Source organism: Salvelinus alpinus, chromosome 13 (genome assembly GCF_045679555.1).
Source record: "Salvelinus alpinus chromosome 13, SLU_Salpinus.1, whole genome shotgun sequence".
NCBI lineage: Eukaryota > Metazoa > Chordata > Actinopteri > Salmoniformes > Salmonidae > Salvelinus > Salvelinus alpinus.
The window spans coordinates 11,356,274-11,376,388 of NC_092098.1; the positions used below are offsets into that span (position 1 = coordinate 11,356,274).

The 20,115-nt window shown below is 43.1% G+C and overlaps 1 protein-coding gene across 1 annotated transcript in view; it reads right to left on the bottom strand.

The window, feature by feature from the left end:
* Positions 1–20,115, bottom strand: part of LOC139537056 (leucine-rich repeat and calponin homology domain-containing protein 2-like) — a 67,523-nt gene that overhangs the window by 10,311 nt on the left and 37,097 nt on the right. Inside the window, 13 exon segments of the mRNA XM_071337893.1 lie at positions 4,109–4,246; positions 4,486–4,524; positions 4,708–4,756; positions 7,838–7,900; positions 9,181–9,297; positions 9,627–9,694; positions 13,527–13,630; positions 13,752–13,848; positions 14,207–14,294; positions 15,077–15,207; positions 15,475–15,611; positions 15,800–15,905; positions 16,026–16,152. Of these exon segments, the coding sequence (XP_071193994.1) occupies positions 4,109–4,246; positions 4,486–4,524; positions 4,708–4,756; positions 7,838–7,900; positions 9,181–9,297; positions 9,627–9,694; positions 13,527–13,630; positions 13,752–13,848; positions 14,207–14,294; positions 15,077–15,207; positions 15,475–15,611; positions 15,800–15,905; positions 16,026–16,152 (1,264 nt within the window).

Here is a 20,115-nt window from a genome sequence, read left to right on the forward strand (position 1 = left end):
AAGGCCCTTCTCCCCCGATTTCCCGGGCGTACAGCTCTAGGAAGAGTCTTGGTGGTTCCAAACGTCTTCCATTTAAGAATGATGGAGGCCACAGTGTTCTTGGGGACCTTCAATGCTGCAGACTATTTTTGGTACCCTTCCCTAGATCTGTGCCTCGACACAATCCTGCTTCGGAGCTCTAAGGACAATTCCTTTGACCTCATGGCTTGGTTTTTGCTCTGACATGCACAGTCAACTGTGGGACCTTACATAGACAGGTGTGTGCCTTCCCAAATAATGTCCAATCAATTGAATTTATCACAGGTGGATTCCAATCAAGTTGTAGAAACTCAATTAAAAGCTCAATTTCGAGTCTCATAGGTCTGAATACTTATGTAAATAAGGTATCAGTTCTTTATTTTTAATACATTTGCCAACATTTCTAAAAACCTGGTTTCACTTTATCATTGTGGGGTATTGTGTGTAGATTGATGAGCACATTTTTTTTATTTAATCAATTTTAGAATAAAGGCTGTAACGTAACAAAATGTGGAAAAGGGGAAGGGGTCTGAATACTTTCCGAATGTACTGTATTGTACACGTAAGCTACTACAGCGAGTGAAATGACTGCAACAACCTCTTAAGGATGGCCCCTTTTTTTTATGTTGCCTAAAATGACATACCCAAATATAACTGCCTGTAGCTCAGGCCCTGAAGCAAGGATATGCATATTCTTGATACCATTTGAAAGGAAACACTTTGAAGTTTGTGGAAATGTGAAAGGAATGTAGGAGAATATAACACAATAGATCTGGTAAAACATAATACAAATAAAAAACTACCTAAACTATCTTTGAAATGCAAGAGAAAGGCCATGTCTTGCACCCAGACAAACTAAACAACTTCTTTGCTCACTTTGAGGACAATACAGTGCCACTGACACGGCCCGCCACCAAAACCTGCGAGCTCTCCTTCACCGCAGCCAATGTGAGTAAAACATTTAAAACGTGTTAACCCTCGCAAGGCTGCCGACCCAGGCGGCATCCCTAGCCGCGTCAGAGGATGCGCAGACCAGCTGGTTGGTGTGTTTACGGACATATTCAATCAATCCCTATCCCAGTCTGCTGTTCCCACATGCTCCAAGAGGGCCACCATTGTTCCTGTTCCCAAGAAAGCTAAGGTAACTGAGCTGAACGACTATCGCCCTATAGCACTCACTTCCGTCATCATGAAGTGCTTTGAGAGACTAGTCAAGGATCATATCACCTCCACCCTACCGGACACCCTAGACCCACTCCAATTTGCTTACTGCCCCAATAGGTCCACAGACGACGCAATCGCAATCACACTGCACACTGCCCTAACCCACTTGGAAAAGAGGAATACCTATGTAAGAATGCTGGGTCTCCTGGGTCTCGACCCCGCTCTGTGCAACTGGGTCCTGGACTTTCTGACGGGCCGCCCCCAGGTGGAGAGAGTAGGAATCAACATCTCCACCCTGCTGATCCTCAACACTGGGGTCCCACAAGGGTGCATTCTCAGTCCTCTCCTGTACTCCCTGTTCACCCATGACTGCGTGGCCATGCACGCCTCCAACTCAATCATCAAGTTTGCAGATGACACTACAGTAGTAGGCTTGATTACCAACAACGTCGAGACGTACTACAGGGAGGAGGTGAGGGCCCTCGGACTGTGGTGTCAGGAAAATAACCTCACACTCAACGTCAACAAAACAAAGGAGATGATTGTGGACTTCAGGAAACAGCAGAGGGAGCAGCCCCCTATCCACACAGACGCGACAGTAGTGGAGAAGGTGGAAAGTTAAGTTCCTCGGCATACACATCACGGACAAACTGAAATGGTCCACCCACACAGCCTGCGTGGTGAAGAATGCCAACAGCGCCTCTTCAACCTCAAGAGGCTGAAGAAATTTGTCCTGTCACCAAAAACACTCACAAACGTTTACAGAGCATCCTGTCGGGCTGTATCACCGCCTGGTATGGAAACTGCTCCGCCCACAACCTTAAGGCTCTCCAGAGGGTAGTGAGGTCTGCACAACGCATCACCGGGGGCAAACTACCTGCCCTCCAGGACACCTACAACACCCGATGTTACAGGAAGGCCAAAAAGATCATCAAGGACAACAACCACCCGAGCCACTGCCTGTTCACCCCGCTATCATCCCGAAGGCGAGGTCAGTACAGGTGCATCAAAGCTGGGACCGAGAGACTGAAAAACAGCTTCTATCTCAAGGCCATCAGACTATTAAACAGCCATCACTAACATTGAGTGGCTGCTTCCAACATACTGACTCAAATCTCTAGCCACTTTAATAATTAAAAATGGGATGTAATAAATGTATCACTAGTCACTTTAAACAATACCACTTTATATCATGTCTACATACCCTACATTACTCATCTCATATGGATATACTGTATACTGTACCATCTACTGCATCTTGCCTATTCCGTTCGGCCATCGCTCATCCATATATTTATATGTACATATTCCTATTCATTCCTTTACACTTGTGTGTATAAGGTAGTTGTTGTGAAATTGTTAGGAATTGTTAGATTACTTGTTAAATATTACTGCACGGTAGGAACTAGAAGCACAAGCATTTCGCTACACTCGCATTAACACCTGCTAACCATGTGTAAGTGACTAATAAAATTTTATAATAATGTATTATTCCAGCACAGGTGCAATTTACATTTTGGCCACTAGATGACAGCAGTGTATGTGCAAAGTTTTAGACTGAGCCAATGAACCATTGAATTTCTGTTCAAAATGTTGTTTCAAGACAGCCCAAATGTGCCTCATTTGTTTCTTAATAACTTTCCATGTTCAAAATTGTGCACCCTCCTCAAACAATAGCATGGTATTCTTTAACTGTACTAGCTACTGTAAATTGGACAGTGCAGTTAGATTAACAAGAATTTAAGCTTTCTGCCAATATCAGATATGTCTATGTCCTGGGAAATGTTCTTGTTAATGCTAATCTCATTAGCCTACGTTAGCTCAACCGTTCCGTGGAAGGGACACCGATCCCGAAGAAGTTGCTGCAGTCAGTTTCAGAAAGGGTGGCACGGAATATGTTAGTACTAAATATTTCAAAAACTAAAAGCATTTGGGACAAATCATTCACTATACCCTAAACCTCAACTAAAACTTCTGATTAATAAAGTGGAATTTTAGCAAGTTGAGGTGACTAAACTGCTTGGAGTAACCTTGGTTTGTAAACTGTCGTGATCAAACATGTTGATACAACAGTAGCTAAGATGGGGAGAAGTCTGTCCATAATAAATCGCTGCTCTGCCTGCCTTTTTAACAACACTATCAACAAGGCAGGTCGTACAGGCCCTAGTTTTGTCGCACCTGGACTACAGGTGTGGTCAGATGCCACAAAGAGGGACCTCGGAAAATTACAATTGGCTCAGAACAGGGCAGCACGGCTGGCCCTTAAATGTACACGGAGTGCTAACATTAATGACATGCATGTCAACCTCTCATGGCTCAAAGTGGAGGAGAGATTGACTTCATCACTACTTGTTTTTATGAGAAGTATTGACAAGCTGAATGAACCCAGCTGTCTGTTTAAAATACTAGCACCCAGCTCGGACACTCATGCATACCCCACAAGACATACCACCAGAGGTCTCACAGTCCCCAAGTCAAGAACAGATTATGGGAGGCGCAAAGTACTACTTAGAGCCATGGCTACATGGAACTCTATTCCACATCAGATAACTGATGCAAGAAAGTAGAATCTGATTTTTTTTTAAACATGTAAAAACTAAAATACACAGTGGGGAACAGTGGGGACTGTGAAGAGACACATTAAACATGCACATGATAAGACACGCACGTACAGATGGATTTTGTATTGTAGATATGTAGTAGTAGAGTAGTGGCCTGAGGGAACACACTTAATGTGTTGTGAAAAGTGTTATGAAATGTAACGTCATGTAATATTTAAAATTGTATATAAAACTGCCTTAATGTTGCTGGACCCCAGGAAGAGTAGCTTCTGCCTTGGCAACAGCTAATGGGGACCCTTAATAAATACATATAGAAATCAACATCATGGGACTCAGAGTGCAATGTGGTAGCCATGGTCTCCTACCTTCAGATAATCTTTCCTCAGATACTTGTTCCTCCTGCGCTCCTCGTTCTGGTTGAGTACAGGTGGAACCTCTGGCCACTTTGGCTCCGTGTCTGACTCGGACTTCAGGCTGCCATCGTAGGAGCATGAAGAGGAGGGCTGCAGAGAGAGAGAGAACCAGGTCAAGATACTGGACACTGTATTAACCAAATGGCAATGCAATAATGGACAAAACCCCCTTGGCTTTAGCAGCACTAGAACTTAATTTAAAGAGATGATTGACCTAAAGCCTCTCCCTACGTCACTCAGTTATAAAAGGCTAACATGCACACAGCCACGTCTTCACATGGACGGTGATGAGGGTGAGGAAACAAAAGGCACGAATGAAAATGGGGGACCTCAGAGAAAGCGGCGTCGTCGTCTGTGAAGTCAGGGTCCTTGCCAGAGACAGACAGAGAGAGGTGGACAACATGAGTGAAACCCAGACACCAAAACCAAGGCCTCACACACGGACACAGTGGAACTGAAAACATGACCATGATGTAGTATTACTCGCACAAAATGGGAAGAATGAGTAGCATGTTTCCTGTAGAAAACAGAGAAGGACAGTAAGTCCTTACCTGCCCACTCAGCACTGCCGTGCCACTGCTCCCTTCATCCAGAGAGGCACTAGGAGAGAGACAGGAAAACACACTGACTCACTCAGTCACACGTATTTACCTTCATGGACAATACCCTCATTTATTGGACAGTGTGTCATCACGAGGGCAGCCAACAATCAATAACAACAGACAGACAATGGAACCTTTAATACGTAGACATGGAATCACTGGCCACCTTAATAATGGAACACGAGTCACTTTAATAATGTTTACATACTGCTTACTCATCTCATTTGTATATACTGTATTCTATTCTACTGTATTTTAGTCAATGCCACTCAGACATTGCTCATTCTAATATTGATATATTTCTTAATTACATTCTTTTACTTTTAGATGTGTGTATTGTTGTGAATTGTTAGATCCTACTGCACTGTCGGAGCTAGGAATACAAGCATTTCGCAACACAGGCAATAACATCTGTGACCAATAACATTTGACTTGATTTGGTGTAGCTCAATTGGTAGAGCATGGTGGTTGCAACGCTATGGTTGTGGGTTCGAAATCCCAACGGGGGACCAGTACAAAACAAAAGTATGCACTTACTGAGTCGCTCTGGATAAGAGCGTCTGCTAAATGTCTAACATGTCAAATGTAATTACTCGTAGTTATAGCTACAGTGCATTCAGAAAGTATTCAGACCGCTTGACTTTTTCCCACATTTTGTTATGTTACAGCCTTATTCTGGATTGAATCGTTTCCCCCGCCTCAATCTACACACAATACCACATAACGACAAAGAAAAACAGTCAATCAATCAATAATATAATAATTATTTTTAGCAAAAATGTTTATTTTTAATTTACAATCTGTAGAAGCTATGAGAATAGAAAGGTTCAGTACTTTTGTCAAGCATCACAGCACAGTTGAAAAATATATGGCAAATAGAAATCCAAATGGATTGATTGGATGATGTTGAGAGAGAGATGGGAGGGGTTGAATGAAGCTGAAGGGTGGGACTAATAACAACATAACCAATGTAAAACATATGGGGTCTGTAAAATGTGTATAAGTTCAGAACTTTTGTGAAATAGCACAGTTACAAATATAAATCAAACTGGATGGACATCAGAAATAGAGGAAGGACTAAAAACAAACTAAATATAACTATTGTAAAATAGATTGTGTCTGTAAAATGTGTATAAGATGTATAAACTGAAAGTAAAAGCCTAAGTGTTTTAGTTTACTCCAATTGGGGGAAGGGTGGTAGGGTTTGCGGGGAATAAAGGTATATTCTTTAAAAAGTATGTATGTCTATATAGGTATGTGTATGTATATATGTGTATATGTATGCATGCGTGTATGTATATGGATATATACATTTACCCCCAAAAATATATGGGGGATTGGAAATGATGCAGACAATTACATTGATGGAAGCAACATTCTTTCTGCAATATTAAGCTGATCCACCCCTTAAAAAAAAAGAAGAGTTTTTGTAATTTTTTTGGGCTAATTTATAAAAAAATATAAAAAACATAAATATCACATTTACATAAGTATTTACATAAGTACCAACCCTTTAGTCAGTACTTTGTTGAAGCACCTTTGGCAGCGATTACTACAGCCTCAAGTCCTCTTGGGTATGACACTACAAGCTTGGCACACCTGTGTTTGGCGAGTTTCTCCCATTCTTCTCTGCAGATCCTCTCAAGCGGTGTCAGGTTGGATGGGGAGAGTCGCTGCACAGCTGTTTTCAGGTCTCTCCAGAGATGTTCGATCGGGTTCAAGTCCAGAATCTGGCTGGGCCACTCAAGGACATTCAGAGACTTGTCCCAAAGCCACTCCTGCGTTGTCTTGGCTGTGTACTTAGGGTTGTTGTCCTGTTAGAAGGTGAACCTTAGCCCCAGTATGAGGTTCTGAGTGCTCTGGAGCAGGTTTTCATGAAGGATCTCTCTGTACTTTGCTCCGTTGATCTTTCCCTCGATCCTGACTAGTCTCCCAGTCCCTGCCGCTGATAAACATCCCCACAGCATGATGCTGCCACCACCATGCTTCACTGTAGGGATGGTGTCAGGTTTCCTCCAGACGTCACGCTTGGCATTCAGGCCAAAGAGTTCAATCTCGGTTTCATCAGACCTGAGAATATTGTTTCTCATGGTTTGAGAGTCCAATAGGCGCCTTTTGGCAAACTCCAAGCGGGCTGTCATATGCCTTTTACTGAGGAGTGGCTTCCGTCTGGCCACTCTACCATAAAAGGCCTGATTGGTGGTGTGCTGCAGAGATGGTTGTTCTTCTGGAAGGTTCTCCTATCTCCAGAGAGGAACTGTGGAGCTCTGTCATAGTGACCATCGGGTTCTTGGTCACCTCCCTGACCAAGGCCCTTCTCACCCGATTGCTCTGTTTGGCCGGGCGGCCAGCTCTAGGGAGAGTCTTAGTGGTCCCAAACGTCGTCCATTTAAAAATGATGGAGGCCACAGTGTTCTTTTGGATCTTCAATGCTGCAGAAATGTTTTGGTACCCTTCCTCAGGTCTGTGCCTTGAAACAATCCTGTCTCGGAGCTCTACAAACAATTCCTTCAACCTCATGGCTTGGTTTTTGCTCTGACATGCACTGTCAACTGTGGGACCTTATATAGACAGATGTGTGCCTTTCCAAATCATGCCCCATCAATTGAATTTACGACAGGTGGACTCCAAGTTGTAGAAACATCTCAAGGATGATCCTGGGCTCAATGTTGAGTCTCAGAGCAAAGGGTCTGAATACTTATGTAAATATGGTTGTTCTGTTTTCCATTTTAATGCATGTGCAAACATTTCTAAAAACCTGTTTTCACTTTGTCATTATTGGATATTGTGTGTAGATTGATGAGGAGAAACAATTATTTAATACATTTTAGAATAAGGCTGTAATGTAACAAAATGTGGGAAAAGTCAAGGGGTCTGAATACTTTCCGAATGCACTGTATTTTGAGACAAGATCCTATAACACGAGTCATGGGGACAGTTTCGATGTTGGCATGCTTTTGAGTCTATGACTAGGCTCAACTTGCGCCCAGGAAACCGGCTAGTTTTATGCAAGTGACCCAAGGTCTTAGAGTGTAAGGGGCAGGAGTAATGCGTTTAGGTAGAGCTGTGCTGTACGTACCTGCGGATAGCCTGAGAGGGGGACCTTTGTTTGCTGCCGGAGCTGCCAGAGTGACTAAGGAACCTGGACAGGTAGACAGAGGGGTGGTTAGTACCATCTCTCCATTTTCTCTCTGCAGACACAATGTGTTCAGGCAGTCATGACATGGTATGGGTTCAGGTGGATTTAAGAACTGGAGAACAACAGACAATCTATCTAAGGGTGTGAATTCATCTCACAAGGCACAGAAACATGCATGTAATTCTCCAGCTTGACATTTTTCACTATTATAATTAACAGACACCACATTAGTTTTCTATACATACATCCACCTCCTTAAACTTTCACAACCTCACTCTATCACACATCTGTGTCTACCTGTGTGCACGGCCAGCAACCCTCCTTCGATGAATTAGACTCTCTGCTCTACAAATTAAGGACCGTCGTCTAGTAGCCACACATCATGTGTGCACCAATCAGGTCCAAGGAAGAGGCGAGGTGGAGGAGCAGGAGATGGATGAAGCAGGGAGGGAATAAGAGGAGAGAAGAGGGGAGCCAATGACAGGCAGGTTCGTTAGATGCAGAGCAGGAATAGAGATAGTTAGAGCGGGGTGATGGAGTAACTTCAGGAGAAAGAAGAGTAGTAAAATGTCTGGAAAGGAACTAAGGTCTGCACATACAATGGATAAAATACAGGTAATACACTCTTGGAAAAAGTAGGTTATATCTAGAACCTAAAAGGGTTCTTCAGCTGTCCCCACAGGAGAACCCTTTGAAGAACAGTTTGTTTTTTGGTTATAGGCAAAACCCTTTTCCCACAGAGGGTTCTACATGGAACCAAAAAGGTTCATCCTGGAACCAAAAAGGGTTCTCGTATGGGGACAGCCGAATAAACCTTTTGGAACCCTTTCTTCTGAGAGTGTATAGAAGGACCCAATGCAAGAGAAATGATAACGTGCACTCTTCACGTATCACCTGCTGTCTGCAACAGCTATGGCTGGCTCACGCTGACAATTGATTATTGTTAACCTAATAACTATGGGTAGAACCCCAATAACCAGTCAGAAACCCATGACTGTCAAGGTTGTAAATCAAGTCCTTTTCTTTCCTGTCTTGTAGAATGAAAAGAAGAGTCCTTCCCCCTCCCAGCCCTCTCCTCCAAGAACATCCCAGGATCTTCCTGCCCTTTCACTGATAAGGGGTCAAGGATGGAGTGAGAGAGCGCGAGCAGAGGTGAGGGTGGGGGATGCTGAGCTCAGCAGAGGCGAAGAGGAAAGAGAGATATGGGGCTAGGAGCAGGGATCAGAGTGAGGTGACGTCAGAGAGGAGGGAAAGACCATGGGGGTCAGAGGTCAGCCTCTCACCTGTTCTGTTGCTCCTGCTGCAGGAGCTGGACGGCAATCTTCCTCAGGTCCAGCACCTCCTTCAGCTCTTCCTCCTCCTCCTCTTCCTCCTCCTCAGCTAGCTGATCTTTATCAGAGCTGCAGGCCACAGGGACATGACAGTTAGAAACCTACGCCAACTGCTTCACACTCACTGTAATAGCATGAACTCACAATGTGGCCACACTATAGTGGCAGCTATCCAACGACAGCCTTCTCAGCATGTCTACTGTCCCGGCCTGTTGTTATTATTATTTCACTACTGCTATCATCTAGCTGCTAAGTATCACTAATCACATTAACCAGGGTTGTAAATAAATTATCTCAGGAGACTGATAGATCATTATTATTTCAGTTCAAACTTAAATAACTTTAAGGTGAATTCTCTGCCCTTCCTCCTCCTGTCTATCCGTGTAGTCAGGACTTACCCAGACTCCTCTTTCCAGCTTTCCTTATCTTTGCTTTGGTGTGACTTGTTAAGAACCTTCTCCAATTCCTGAAACACAGAACAAAAAGTAAGATTCATTAATTCAATAAAAGCATTTAAAAAAAAAAAGTTATAGTTAAGCAATAAGGCAAGAGGAGGTGTGGTATATGGCCAATATACCACGGCTAAGGGCTGTTCTTATGTGTGACGCAACGCGGAATGCTTGGATACAGCCCTTATTGTTAGGTGCCTTATTGCCATTATAAACTGGTTACCAACGTAATCAGAGTAGTAAAAAGTAATGTTTTGTCATACCCGTGGTATACGGTCTGATGTACCACGGTTGTCAGCCAATCAGCATTCAGGGCTCGAACCACCCAGTTTATAACAAGATGTGTAAAACCCTTACACTACTATCCAGGTTCAATCACAAGCCTGTTTTCCATTATCGATCCAAGTCAGGCCGAGACACATTTCATTTGGCCTTTAAGCGCTGTGCCTTGGCTTATTCCACAAGCCCCCCCCAAAAAAACTAACAAGATGATCTATTTGCCTATTCCATTTGTAAGGGAGGCCATCCTTTTGGTGGAGGTTTCAGTGAGGAGGCAACAAGAAGAGGAAGTACAATGTCCAGGCTGGACATATATTTACAGTGCAGGAGTGGCAAACTGCACGCTACGTATAATTGTACAAACAATTAAACAAACAGGACGTAGACAGGTATCACAAACAAACAATAACTGAAAATAAATCAAAGAAACGTTGAGCTCAATAAATCAAACAAACCCCAATCACGCCTGAAACCAATGGCAGCATTCCATCCTTACCCCGTCTCTCTCTGTCCAACAATGAAATGACAGGGCTTAAGTACATCTCAACACGGCCTTCACCTTGGAAGAAACCACTTCCGACCAATCACAAATACACGGTCAAAATACATACTTGAAATCATCAATAACCACAATAAGGTAACCCCATTGACATTTCATAAATATGCACACTTCATTAATAGTATGACACCATGCATAAAGCAGAAATAGATAGGCGATAACATTTAGCTCCCCCCAGCTTGGCACTAGCCACCATACAGGATACAGCACTTCAGACTGCGGACCTGGTTGGCCAACCCTCCTGACGCAGCAGGATGAAATAATTCACCTCCTAAATCAATGCTTAACATGTACGTTTGTAACAGAGTATATATGAACAGAATACAGGCCGACACCAGCTCTGTGACGACTCCACAAACGCACTAATCTACACTACATGGCAAAAGTCATGTGGAAACACCTTCAAATTAGTGGATCTGGCTATTTCAGCTCACAGGTGTTGCCGGCAGGTGTACAAAATCGAGTACACAGCCATGCAAACATTGACAGTAGAATGGCACGTTTTTGGCAAGTCAGAACGGCCTGTACTGAAGAGCTCAGTGACTTTCAATGTGGCATAGGATGTCACCTTTCCAACAAGTCAGATCATCAAATTTCTGCCCTGCTAGAGCTGCTCCTGTCAACTGTAAGTGCTGTTATTGTGAAGAGGAAACGTCTAGGAGCAACAACGTCTCAGCCGCGAAGTGGTAGGCCACACAAGCTCACAGAACAAGACCACCGAGTGCTGAAGCACGTTAAAAATCGTCTGTCCTCAGTTGCAACACTCATTACAGGGTTCCAAACTTCTTCTGGAAGCAATGTCAGCACAATAACTGTTCATTCTGAGCTTCATGACATGGGTTTCCATGGCTGAGCAGTGGCACACAAGCCTAAGATCAGCATGCACAATGCCAAGCGTCGGCAGGAGTGGTGTAAAGCTCGCCGCCATTAGACTCTGGAGCAGTGGAAACGTGTTCTCCGGAGTGATGAATCACGTTTCACCATCTGGAAGTCCGACAGAATAATCTGGGTTTGGCGGAGGCCAGGAGAACGCTACCAGCACGAATGCATAGTGCCAACTGTAAAGTTTGGTGGAGGAGGAATAATGGTCTAGGGCTGTTTTTCATGGTTTGGGCTAGGTCCCTTAGTTCCAGGAAAGAGAATGCTACAGCATACAATGACCTTATAGATGATTGTGTGCTTCCAACTTTATGGCAACAGTTTGGGGAAGGCTCATTCCTGTTTCAGCATGACAATGCCCCTGTGCATAATGCGAGGTCCATACAGAAATGGTTTGTTGAGATCGGTGAGAAAGAACTTGACTGGCCTGCACTGAGCCCTGACCTCAACCCCATTGAACACCTTTGGGATAAATTGGAACGCCGACTGTGAGCCAGGAGTAATTGCCCAGCATCAATGCCCGACCTCACTAATACTCTTGTGTCTGAATGGAAGCAAGTCCCCGCAGCAATGTTCCAACATCTAGTGGACAGCCTTCCCAGAAGAGTGGAGGCAGTTGTAGCAGCAAAGGGGGGGACCAACTCCATATTAATGGCCATGATTTTGGAATGAGATGTTCGACGAGCAGTGTCCACATACTTCTGTCCTTCTCCCAGCACATATCAAAGCTGCAGGCTAAAGTTAAATCTAGACTGGGTTTCCGCTATCGTAATCGCTCCTCTTTCACCCCAGCTGCCAAACTACTGCAGCCCTCATCCTCCATATACAACACCTGTTCTGCCAGTCACATTCTGTTAAAGGTCCCCAAAGCGCACACATCCCTGGGTCGCTCCTCTTTTCAGTTCGCTGTAGCTAGCGACTGGAACAAGCTGCAACAAACACTCAAACTGGACTGTTACATCTCTTCATTCAAAGACTCAATCATGGACACTTTTACTGACAGTTGTGGATGCTTTGCGTGATGTATTGTTGTCTGTGCCCAACAAAGTTAGTAACTTGTTTCGTGCTGCTACCATGTTGTGCTTCTGTCATGTGTTGGTACCATGTTGTGTTGGTACCATGCTGTGTTGGTACCATGCTGTGTTGGTACCATGCTGTGTTGGTACCATGCTGTGTTGGTACCATGCTGTGTTGTCATGTGTTGCTGCCATGCTATGTTGTTGTCTTAGGACTATCTTTATGTAGTGTTGTGTTGTCTCTCTTGTCGTGATGTGTGTTTTGTCCTATATTTGTTTATTATAATTTATTTTTTTATCATAGCCCTCATGCCCGCAGGAGGCCTTTTGCCTTTTGGTAGGCCGTCATTGTAAATAAGAATTTGTTCTTAACTGACTTGCCTAGTGTTAGGTTCTAAAATGTCAGAGTAAGAAATCGAGGGACACTAGGAAAGCTCCAACCAAGTTTATTCACCAATTGGGTCCATACAGCTGCATAAGACAAAATACATTCACACAAGCACTGATACTCAACCCTGAGTCTCCTCCTACACATCTGAACAGCCAATGCATCTCTGTTGCTAGACAGAACCTTAGTGATATCTATTCTTCCTCACTTCCTCTAACCTGACCTCTGCCCCAAAGTGTTCACTCCTCCCCAACTCACGGCTGTCATGTTGACTCGTACCAGACTGGGTCTTCTCCCATAGGATCCCTGATGGCTAACATTAACATATCGGGACATAATGTAAACGTTATACATTCCCCTCTCTCCCTCAGTGACATGAATAAGTAGATTTCATATTTTCAGAACCAAACACTAGTTAAATAAACTTTTTTTTTCTTTTTTTTAATGTATTGTACTTTAATTCTTTGCCTGATTTAGGGCACTTAAGAGCTGTGAATGTCAGGTATGGGATCGCAAGTTTTATGACTTGATGAAAGGTATGATTAGTTTTAAGCACGGAATAAGCTTGTACGGACAATCTCCTATATCCCCCGGAGCTAATAGTGGAAAAGGAACAGGCAGTGGTAGCACAGTACCTCACCCGCGGATAGCTCGACAGAGGAAGAAAGGCTAGTTAGTGGTGTACGTGTAGTGGCCATACAGCTCCCAATGGATTTCTTGTGATGTACCTTTATACAGGAGATGTAGGGTCCACCACTCTGCTGCCCGTCCCCCTCTGACAGGGCAGCATCCTCCTCTGGGTTGGGCTCGATGAAGTCATAGGGTTCCTGATCTACGGGCACAACACACCAGGTTGAACCTCAGACTAATGTGCTTGTTGCCAGTTGAGCACAATATTGCTCAAATACTGTTCCCTAACAGTCAAATCCACTGCATCTAAAAACAGGCCTTACCTTTGCCTGAGTCCATCTTGGAGAGGAGAGAGAGCGCGTCGGCGCGGGCTGTCTCTGAGACCTGAGAGTGCAGGCTGATGGTGTCATCGTCAGAAGGCTAGAGGAAGAGAGGGAGGGGCGAGGAGGAGAAGGGAACTTAAGAGGTAAGTGAGCGTGACCCATAAACGAGTGTACCGAACATGTCTGCATGTCCTACAGAAGGTGGTTGACTTGGGCCGGAGCTGACAGGAACATTGTACAGGCACCTCAAATATTCTACTGCTTTAGTTCCTGCAAAATATTGTAATGTTCCAGCACCTAAAATGAGTACCGGCACCTACTTCAGTCCAAGTCAAGCACTAACTATAGAATAAATACAAAAGGGCAGTATCAATTTGCCGTGGTTGAACGCACACCAATAGGCTTCGTACAGTCTAAGCCTCACTACAGTCTGACTACAGTGTGTTAACTCTGACCTCCGTCGTAGACAGTCTTTTATCCCCGTTGTCACTGCCGATACCAGAGTCAGGACCGTGGTTCTTACTGGGGTAAAAATCCTCCATGCTGCAGAGACATATAAAGGGATAGTCAGAAATAAAAGAGAGTCTGATAAGGGAATTATATGCTTAAAGGTAATGATTAGAATATTCCACCCTGAAACCATATAATTGTATGAAATTTATTAGACTCATAAAACTATAATCTGATGATGTGTGTAGTTTTAGTCAGAATTAGATCAAGGACCGTCTGTTCCTTTTTAGTACGTAAGCAGGCTGCAAGTTGTACTACTGTGTTCCTTACAGGACATTCTGTCTCCACCCGTGGAGGGGAGAAACTGTTAGGCTTGCAGACAATTATGAAACATGTTGCAGATTAAACAATGTCTCTGTGTAGTAGAAAAACACAGGCTGTCTGAGCAAGGCGTAGCTTAAGTTTTGAACTTGTAAGTATGTGCGTAGGATATCTGCTTTTTGTGTGAAGGTATGTGCGTAAGGAGCCAGTATAAAATGGATGTTTTTGTATAATGGACTTCAGAACGTTCTCGTGAATAAACACTTTGATTTTTGTAAGCTTGGACTCTTGTCTGCTTCATTCAACCAGAATCTTACAAACTCTGGGTTGCAGACTGATTAATTGAAGTTTATGAACATTGATAACAAAATTCACAATCATGACGACATCATAAGCACTTCATAATACGTCGAACCTGTGTCATTAATCTTAAAATATATGTTATACCAGTTGTCATTATAGTTTAATGTAACACACCGTTCATGATGCATATGGTCTATTGTCTTGTCTGTAGTATACGTAGTAGTATGATATGATATGATATAAGAGTGTACCTGTCGGTCAGAGGCTGGGGAAGGCAGCGTTTGCCCAGGGAGGGGAGGTCCAGAGAGTCAGGCTTCTTATTCAACCTACATGCTTGGATGTTCAGGTACTTAAAGATGTGCACCTTGCCCTTCAGGCAGATCTGAAACACACAAATAGTTGATGAAATGAAGTGTGCAACTGATGGTGCAACTGTTCCTCAGAGATGGTGGTATTTCATGAATACTGTCACAGCTGGGGGGGGGGGGGGTTCTAGGCACATTGCCGAGCTGAGGTTAACCTGTGTGTTACTGTAACCACATCCCTGATACACATCCAGATGGCAGCGGATATTCCCATGCAGCGCCAAATGTCAAGTACAGCACAAACTACCACAGATGTTGCCACATAAGATCACACACACACACACCTGTGCAGGTGGGGACTGCATAGGGTTGTTGTCGAGGATGATGTGCTGCAGCTGCCTGAGTCTCCTATAGACAGGAGGGATCTCTGTGATCTTATTGCAGGAGAAGTCTAGTCTGGTGAGTGGCAGGTCCGCCAACTCTGGAGAGAGAGCGAGGGGTAGAGAAAAAGAAAGAAAGCATAAAAGGCATAGGGTTGGATATAGAATAGGGAGAGAGTACGGTAAACCTATATAGTTGGTATCTGTCACTGCTCTGGGGTCCAGAGAGGTGTTGGGAAGGGAGAAAGAGTGAAGAGGACCAGGGGAGAGAACGTAAACTGCTACATACCCTCAGGCAGCATGTGAAGACAGTTCCTCCTGATGTTGAGTTCCCGTAAGGCCTGGAGCCTCCCCACCTGAGGGGGCAGCACCTGGATCTCATTACAGCTGATGTCCTACAGGGGGAAGACCGAGAGCAGGCGGTCATACAGAGGCCTAAAAAAAAATTACTGGACATCGATCACAAATACATGTGGAAAGACACACGCACTCATGTGCTCTGGGCCAGTGCTCACCAACTCCATCAGCTCTTTGGCCTTCCCAATTTCCTCTGGGATGGACACTAGCTTGTTGTTGCTCACCACCAGCACTTTGAGTGGGAGGCTAAACAGGTATTTTGGCAATGTTGAGAGAAGGTTCCGGCTACAGAAACACAAAATACACATATACACTATAGTCAGTATTCAAGCTTTATCCTGTGTGCAAGGGGCAGTATCTGGATACACCAGGAAAAGATCAAGCAACAAAAGGACTCTGTCTTAAAAGAATGTTAGTGAAACAAGAGGAGACTGCCATCTAATTGTGTTTAGGAAATGAACAGTACTGTCTAGATATAATCATCTTCAAAACTTTAAAAACAACATCACAGCGTATTTCTCACACTATGAAAGAGGAAATGCTCTTGTTACGTGATCCTGTGAAGTCCCTGAAAGGGGAACACCATTCTCCTGAGATAAAGCAGAATAAAACTGAATATAGTTGTGATCAGCAATGAACGGGGTTCACAGGATGACAGAAAGGACACAGGATCAGCTGGATAACAAAGCAAGCACTCTGTCACGTAGCAACTATATTTTTTGGTATTCTATTAGGATCCCCATTAGCTGTTGCGAAAGCAGCAGCTACTCTTCCTGGGGTCCACATGAAACATAATACAGAACATTAATAGACAAGAACAGCTCAAAGACAGAACTACATACACTATCGGTCAAAAGTTTTAGAACACCTATTCATTCAAGGGTTTTTCTTCATTTTTACTATTTTCTACATTGTAGAATAGTGAAGAAATCGAAACTATGAAATAACACATATGGAATCTTGTAACCCCCCCCAAAAAATGTTAAACAAATCAAAATATATGTTATATTTCAGATTCTTCAAATAGCCACCCTTTGCCTTGATGACAGCTTCGCAGACCCTTTGCATTCTCTCGACCATCTTCACCTGAAATGTTTTTCCAACCATCTTGAAGGAATTGCCACATATGCCGAGCACTTGTTGGCTGCTTTTCCTTCACACATCCCAAACCAGCTCAATTTAGTTGAGGTCGGTGGATTGTGGAGGCAAGGTCATCTGATGCAGCACTCCATCACTCGCCTTCTTGGTAAAATAGCCCTTACACAGCCTTGTGGTGTGTTGGGTCATTGTCCTGTTGAAAAACAAATGATAATGGGACTAAGCCCAAAACAGATGGGATGGCGTATCGCTGCAGAATGCAGTGGCAACCATGCTGGTTAAGTGTGCCTTCAATTCTAAATAAATCACAGACAGTGTCTCCAGCAAAGCACCCACAAACCATCACACCTCCTCCTCCATGCTTTAAGGTGGGAAATACACATGTGGAGTTCATCCGTTCATCCACATCACGTCTCACAAAGATGTGGCGGTTGGAACCAAAAATCTCCAATTTGAACTCCAGATCAAAAGGACACATTTCCACTGGTCTAATGTCCATTGCTTGTGCTTCTTGGCCCAGGCAAGTCTTCTTCTTATTGGTGTCCTTTAGTAGTCGTTTCATTGCAGCAATTCAACCCTGGAGGCCTGATTCACACAGTCTCCTCTGAACAGTTGATTTTGAGATGTGTCTGTTACTTGAACTCTGTGAAGCATTTATTTAGGCTGCAATCTCTGAGGCTGGTAGCTCTAAATGAACTTGTCCTCTGCAGCAGAGGTAACTCTGGGTCTTCTATTCCTGTGGCAGTCCTCATGAGAGCCAGTTTCATCATAGTGCTTGATGGTTTTTGCAACTCCACTTGAAGAAACTTCCAAAGTTCTTGAAATTTTCCAGATTGACTGACCTTCATGTCTTAAAGTAATGATGGACTGTCATTTATTTTTGCTTATTTGAGCTGTACTTGCCATAATATGGACTTGGTCTTTTACCAAATAGGGCTATCTTCTGTATACCCCCCTACCTTCACAAGAAGGAAAGAAATGCATTCCAGGTGACTACCTCATAAAGTTGGTTGAGAGAATGCCAAGAGTGTACAAAGCTGTCATCAAGGCAAAGGGTGGCTATTTGAAGAATCTCAAATATAAAATATATTTGTTTAACACTTTTTGGGTCACTGCATGATTCCATGTGTTATTTCAATGTTTTGATGTCTTAACTATTATTCTACAAAGTAGAAAATAGTCAGAATTTTAAAAAAAAACTTGAATGAGTAGGTGTTCTAAAACCTTTGACCAGTAGTGTAGATTTAAAAATGGCACACATAACACGTACAGTTGAAGTCAGAAGTTTACATACACTTAGGTTGGAGTCATTAAAACTCGTTTTTCAACCACTCCACAAATTTCTTGTTAACAAACTATAGTTTTGGAAAGTCGGTTGGGACATCTACTTTGTGCATGACACAAATAATTTTTCCAACAATTGTTTACAGACAGATTATTTCAATGTATCACAATTCCAGTGGGTCAGAAGTTTACATAAACAAAGTTGACTGTGTCTTTTAAACAGCTTGGAAAATTCCAGAAAATGATGTCTTTATTAATTTATTTTATTTTATTTAACCTTTATTTAACCAGGAAGGGCTCATTGAGATTTAAAATCTATTTTTCAAGAGCGTCCTGGCCAAGATTGGCAGCACCAAGTCATTACAAAAATGACAGACAAACAACATGAAAAACTACAAGTAATCTATTAAAAACCATAGAATTCACAAGAGTATAACAAAATCAAAAAAAGCAAATTAAAAACATTGACAGGTCAGGGAATCAGTCTCAAGATCATTCATCAGTGATTTAAAAATACCAATCGGGACAAGTTCTTCCAGTTTAAAAGTATTTTGTAAGGCGTTCCAAGACCATGGCGCAGAGTACATAAAAGCCCTTTTACCAAATTCAGTTGGGACATTTGGAACAGTTAGCAGGATAAAGTCCAGCGAACTAAGAGAGTACCCACCACATTTCTGAACAATAAAAAAGCTTTAGAAGCTTCTGATTGACTCAATTGATGTCAATTAGCCTATTGGAGGTGTACCTGTGGATGTATTTCAAGGCCTAACTTCAAACGCAGTGCCTCTTTGCTTGACATCATGCGAAAATCAAAAGAAATCAGCCAAGTCCTCAGAAAAAAAGATTCTAGACCTCCACAAATCTGGTTCACCCTTGTGAGCAATTTCCAAATGCCTGAAGGTACCACGTTCATCTGTACAAACAATAGTACGCAAGTATAAACACCATGGGACCACGCAGCCGTCATACTGCTCAGGAAGGAGACGCGTTCGGTCTCCTAGAGATTAACGTACTTTGGTGCGAAAACTGCAAATCAATACCAGAAGAACAGCAAAGGACCTTGTGAAGATGCTGGAGGAAACAGGTACAAAAGTATCTATAACCACAGTAAAACAAGTCCTATATCGACATAACCTGAAAGTCCGGTCAAGCAAGAAAGAAGCCACTGCTCCAAAACCGCCAAAAAGCCAGATTACGGTTTGCAACTGCATATGGGGACAAAGATCGTACTTTTTAGAGAAATGTCCTCTGGTCTGATGAATGACCATCGTTATGCTTGGAGGAAAAAGGGGAAGCTTGCAAGACGAAGAACACTATCCCAACCATGAAGCACAGGGGTGACAGCATCATGTTGTGGGGGTGCTTTGCTGAAGGAGGGACTGGTGCACAAAATAGATGGCATCATGAGGAAAGAAAATTATGTGGATATATTGAAGCAGCATCTCAAGACATCAGTCAGGAAGTTAAAGCTTGGTCGCAAATGGGTCTTCCAAATTGACAATGACCCCAAGCATACTTCCAAAGTTGTGGCAAAATGGCTTAAGGACAACAAAGCCAAGGTATTGGAGTGGCCATCACAAAGCCCTGACCTCAATTCTATGAATGTGATGAAAGAAATAAAAGCTGAAATAAATCATTCTCTCTACTATTATTCTGATATTTCACATTCTTAAAATAAAGTGGTGATCCTAACTGACCTAAGACAGTGAATTTGTACTAGGATTAAATGTCAGGAATTATGAAAAACTGAGTTTAAATGTATTTGGCTAAGGTGTATGTAAACTTCCGACTTCAACTGTACATATCAATACATACACACAAAATCTAGGTCAAATAGGGGAGAGTTGGTCTGTGAGGTGTTGCTTT